At 37.7% G+C, this 5,773-nt stretch overlaps 1 protein-coding gene across 1 annotated transcript; it reads right to left on the bottom strand.

Annotated features, from left to right (window-relative positions):
• Positions 1-1,119: 1,119 nt before the first annotated feature.
• LOC120106621 lies at positions 1,120-4,830 on the bottom strand. Its single transcript, XM_039119604.1, has 4 exons — positions 4,788-4,830; positions 4,294-4,370; positions 3,433-3,609; positions 1,120-2,077 (listed from the first exon to the last, which is right to left on the bottom strand). Exons 1-4 carry the CDS (start codon positions 4,796-4,798, stop codon positions 1,866-1,868), a joined length of 477 nt encoding a protein of 158 aa, XP_038975532.1. The 5' UTR covers positions 4,799-4,830; the 3' UTR covers positions 1,120-1,865.
• Between the last annotated feature and the right edge of the window lie 943 nt (positions 4,831-5,773).

Below are 5,773 nucleotides of genomic sequence, written 5' to 3'. Positions count from 1 at the left end.
GAAGCAAGAATAAGTAATTAAATGATTCATATGTGAGTCTATTTTATTATCATGTCGAGCAGATAATCTTAAGATGATTATGTTTGTCTAGATTTAAGTTGGGTACACGGGGATGATCTGACTCTACATTCCATCGCTGATATTTTCTAAGTTGCATGGTTCAGCATTTTTTTTTTTTTACATTTGCATTTGAGTGCTGTTTTGTCCAAAGTCATCTCATCATTATCAATGATTCCTTTATTTTGTTTTATATTTTGATGAATGGTTTTCAACTTTAAGATTTTTGCTATATATATTATTATGATTTTTGATGGAGTAATGCTTTGGGGTACAAGCATGATACTAGAAAAAGGTGCTTCATAATTAGATACCATATGACAAAAGGGGATTGGTGCAGTTTGAGTTGTGAGGATGGTCCCTTGGTGCAAGGAACAAATCCCTGGTGTAAGCACACGCCTTGAAGCTTTTAAGTGCATAATCTATAGTAGCTTGTTCTCCAGCGAGAGAATCTCTATGCAGGAATATGAGGAAATATTTAGGTAGGTAACATGAACCTTAAGGGTGCCCAGGTGGATTATTAATAAAGATTTGTAGATATTGATCATTGCGGTGCATTTTGTTGCAGCCAAGGTTGTTGAATATAAAAATACTTTTTTTTTTTGCTGACGATAATTTACTGATGTATAGAGAAAGTATTGATAAATACATTATTAGAAATGAATGATAAAAAATTCATTTATCTTCTCTTATTGCCCTAATCCTGTTTTGAATTGCTTTATCAACTTACTATTCACTTGTGAGTTGGCACATAAGGTTATCTGCCATGCCGCTAAGTTTGCGTTTACATTGTTAGGAAAGTGTTCAAAGGATGGAACGCCCTTTTCTTAAAACTTTCTGTCAAAATTCCATAGCCCTAAATGAGGCGATTTGAGTAATCCTATCCGTATTGTTGAGGCCTAAGACATCCATTAGGTAGTTGCTAGGAAATGAAACTACGGGGCAGAAATTTAGCACCGAAAAGCCCTCCTCCGAGTTCTCTTGATCAAGAGAAGTAACAAAAGGTTACTCTTGATCAAGAGAGTGAAGTAACAAAAGGTTACTCTTGATCATGAGAGCAGCTTGGTGGGGAGAAAATTTGACCAGATCCTGATGGTAGGTTATGTTTTCAAGTTACATGCACATTGCATATGTTTGTCAATATACAGCTGATTTACTTGTTTTTTGTGGTTCAGGAACAGTAGACACCATATTTTGAAAGGTTACGTATTGTCATCAGAACAGCCATCCTGTGTTGCTTCAACCTTGGCAATTTTCTTCCAAAACCAATGCTTCCTAGTTTATCCATTCTTTTAATGCTAATCATCCGAGCAATCCACCACTAATGCAAACTCAGACCACTATTCTCCCACGATGCTTTGCCTTGCCGATCTGATTCCTAACAGGAAAATCTTGCTTGATGAGCAGGTCCGAGCCCTTGCTAATCTCCTTGTTGCTGCCAAGTTTTGCCCCTCTGCTGTACCAATGATCACCATTGTGATGAGCATTTGGATGCCCCCCACCATAAACATAGTCGACTCATCAAGACAAAGGTAAAGCTACTATTGTTAGTCCCATTGCAAATGCTGATATGAGTAATGACTTCTCACCCAAGTTGATGTTTTGGATCAAGCTTGGAGTGCAGAAGTCTATGATGTTAAATTATATGACTTGTTGGAACAATGGGCTGTGGGATGCTGTCACCATTTCAAGTTAAGGCCATGTACTTTGAATAATCCTCATGAAGGATTAGATTGTGACTCTGCGGGTTTCACAAATGACGACCATTGTATCATTCAGTTCTGCAAGGATGTTAGGGTTCCCTTGGATCATCCGGAGTGTCTCCACATCCTCACAAAAAGTCTGTCTTGATGGATGGAGCTATTTGAATGCCGAGCATGAGGAAGAAAGCTGGAGCTGCAGCCATCCCTAGGGAGCTCTACCACACTCAAAACTCTTTCTTGTTCTTGGAATGCCATGTATAGTTGATGAGTTGGTGGGGCCATCTCTAATAGGTACAATGGAATTGCCTGTAACAATTCTGGCAGAACAAATATGAGGTATGAGGCATGGACTAGCCAACAAGAACTTTACAAATAAAGCATAATCAAAAGAAGTTGTGCTTCTCAAACTAGCATGCGAGATAGATTTTCAGAACATGACAAGCTAATTCCATTTTCTTCTTCTACATTCTAATATTGTTTTTGGCTCATCGAACTGATGTCATGCCATATTAAAGCGATGATAAACTAACACGATGCCATGCATGGAACCCTAACGAATCATGTTTAGTGCCTAAAACCTGTTTGCTTTTAAGGGCGCGCCATTAAAGCTCATGGCGTTTTACTCATAACATATGCATGGTTCTTCAACTTGATCCATTTATTGTTAGGAGTGTTCGGATCTACAGCGAAGTGGAAAATGAGTCTCGATTTTAGAAACTACATGTAGTTGAAGGAAGAGTTTAAGATTCACAGGCACATCAAGATAACTTTTCGTTTTACCAGCAAATATACAAAATAACAAGCAAAATTCTCAAAACCACCTATAGATTGCAGGCGGGCACGAATTGGAAACTCATTTTCCACTTGATATCAGACCTAAACAATGTCCATTGTTGTGTCAGTTTAGCTTTTTCTAAAACAATTGATGTCATGCAAATGGCTTGTCTATCCAATACTTGCATAACTGGCCATGCTGAAAAACATTTGTATGAAGTAGCGGGCTGGTTATGTAGCAGCCTTATATGTTTGTTTTGTTTCAGATGTAGCTTGTGTTGGAGACCTCCCGGGACTCCATGCATATATTCCAAGAAAAGTCTAATTTAATGTACAATAGAGGGGAATAAAAAAACCATAGCGAACCATAGCATAGAATGTATGGCAACAATTCATATAGTCACGAGGATTCAAAATTAAAATTAAAAAAAAAAAGAAGTAGAATTTGCCAAATATTTGAGAATAATTTACAGCTACAAATTAAATTACATTACCAATAACAGCAGTTTAATTCCTTTTTAATAGTGAATAAACAAATATGGACTTTAATTAGCATTCATATATCAAAGAAATATATAGAATAATTATCTTAAAAGTATCCATATGCACGTAAGCGGCACAATATATTTGGAGGCCTAAGGTAAACTCACTAATAATAATAATAAATATATTTGGCAATTATTTGGGGGTTTCAATGCATTTATAGCTAAGAGTTTTTAGGCCGGGGTCTTAGGCGGCTGCCTCAATCGCCTAAGGATTGAACTGGTTTGTATGAAGGAAAATATAATAGTGTAAGAGAAAGTTGAGTGTAGTAATTTTTACTGGATATTCACCTCGATCTGCGCATAGGATGGAAGAAAAAAAAAAAAGAGAGAAGCCATGGAGGAGAGAGAGAAACCATGATTTGGGAGGCCGGCTTCGTCAATATCAAGATCCCAAGCGTCAATCTGCAAAACTACTCCCAGGTAAGCTTGATTGGCCAGTAGGGTTGCCAGTTCAAGTGCTGGAGCTGCCTGATTTCCATAGCTGCTTTTAGTTGGGTCTTGTTGAGCAGCATGGTCACTACTTGTTGAATCTGCAAAAGAGCTAAAGATATATTGGACAGAGGAAGAGGAAGAGGAGCTGGTGATAGAGGAAGAATTGGTTTCTTAGTGGATGATGCTTGCCCGGTGATGGAAACTACTGATCATTTATTCTCAATGTGCAATTTCTCTCGGCAAATCTAACTATCAATTCTCCAAAAGCTGAATATAACGGGAATGCTTAGGTTGATGTCTTTCCTCCAGTCGGATTGGAGGCTGAGAGTGCCAAGAGATTGGCGAAAGACCGAGCACTCTGGAAGGAAAAGAATGATAGAATTTATCTTGGAAAGAGAAGGCAGTTAAAAGATGTGCTTAAGAAAGTTTTTAGAGCTTTTTAGGGAATGGGGGCTACAGTGTCCTCCATCCTCTTATGGAGTCTATTTTTATGTTTGTAAACTCTTTGCTCCTCTTATGGGGGCTCATGCCTTAGCACTGATTTTTTAAACAAATTTGGGTGGGGCTTTCCCATCCCATATCAGCCAAAAAAAAAGAAAAAAGAATGTTGAAGAAGTGTGGAGGTTGTAGAATCTAGCATGTGTAGATGTGATAAACAAATTGAAATATTTATTTCCAGTATTTTTTTTATCTTTTAATTTGTTAATATTTTGCATTCAAATGAAGTCATGCCATAGCTGTGTATCTCTAAAATATAACATGAAAAAAAAATTTTTACGTACCTTTTTTTCCAATACCTCCCAAGCCAAAGAACTTCGATACGAAGGTTGTTTTAATGTCTTGATATGTAAGGGCGGACCTACCAAGAAAAATTCAAATTCATAGTCATCAATACTAGTATCGAATCTTCAAATTCATTGGAGTGGGAATATGAGAGAAAAGGAGAGGAGAGGTGAGCTAGAATATAAGATGAATAACAAATGATTCAGACTTTGGAATCAAGAATGACCCGAGCCTAATCAATTAATTCAAGAGATTGAAAAAACAGAAATTTCCATTTGATAAATTGATTGATTGTTTGTAGTTTGATCCACTTCTAGACCTATTTAGAATCAACAATCTGATCCATTTGCAAGATTCGGATTTGGGCTTGGGGTGCTGCGGACCAAGGGTAAAAGTGATGCAAGAGTGAAACATTAGGTCAGAAGGAATGAAAGAGAGAGATGGAGAGAGAGAGAGGGGTTCATGGAGACACATATCTGTAGGAGACACATACCTGTAGGCCATGACATTGCTCGATAGTGGTTCAACATGATAAGAAAGTCCTAGGATTTGTTTCGAGATTCTTATTTGTAGCATGCTATTTATAATAGGAGATGGTAGGGTAGGAATTATTCATTTCTTTACTTATTTATTATTTTATTAGTTTTGGATTTTTGTTGAGAAATTTGGAATTGTTTTAGTAGAAAAATGGTTTAGACTTTGGACTTGTGAACTTAGATGACTATATGAGAACCAAATTTTTGGAGCCTGAGGAAAATTAGCAAATTGCATCATTTTATGCAATACCCTTTTAGAAATAAATTTATTTCACTATTATTCAATTCCTAATTAGTCATCCTTTTTGTGTTGCCCCTAGTTTGCTCCCTACCGGTTTATACGCCATTAGTTTTCTTTACTTTTATCTAATCCCTGATCAAAAAACTATTTATGTTACCAATAGTTTGTATTGCCACCAGTTTGTGTCGCCACAAGTTTGTGTTGCCACCAATTTGTGTCGCCACTAGTTTGTGGTGCCACTAGTTTATACCCTCACTACTTTGTGCGGCCACTAGTTTGTGTTGCCACCAATTTGTGTCGCCACAAGTCTGCATTACCACCAATTTGTGTTGCCATAAGTTTGCATTGCCACTAGTTTGTGCTGCAGCTGGTTTACATCGCTGCTAGTTTGTGTTACCACCAATTTGTGCTGCCACCAGTTTGTGCAGTAACCAGTTTGCATCGCTGCTAGTTTGTATCGCCACAATTTGTGCTGCCACCAGTTTGCGCAGTAACCAGTTTTCATCGCTGCTAGTTTGTATTGCCACCAATTTGCACTGCCACCAATTTGTGCAGTAACTAGTTTGCATCGCTGCTTGTTTATGTCGCCACCAATTTGCGCTGCCACTAGTTTGCATTACTGCTAGTTTGCATTGTTGCTAGTTTGTATCGCCACCATTTTGCTGCTGCTAGTTTATGCAGCAGCTAGTTTGCATTGCTGCT

Source organism: Phoenix dactylifera, unplaced genomic scaffold (genome assembly GCF_009389715.1).
Source record: "Phoenix dactylifera cultivar Barhee BC4 unplaced genomic scaffold, palm_55x_up_171113_PBpolish2nd_filt_p 000581F, whole genome shotgun sequence".
Lineage (NCBI taxonomy): Eukaryota > Viridiplantae > Streptophyta > Magnoliopsida > Arecales > Arecaceae > Phoenix > Phoenix dactylifera.
The sequence above is the reverse complement of the archived record's forward strand: the minus strand, read 5'-3'. Positions and strand labels throughout refer to the sequence as shown.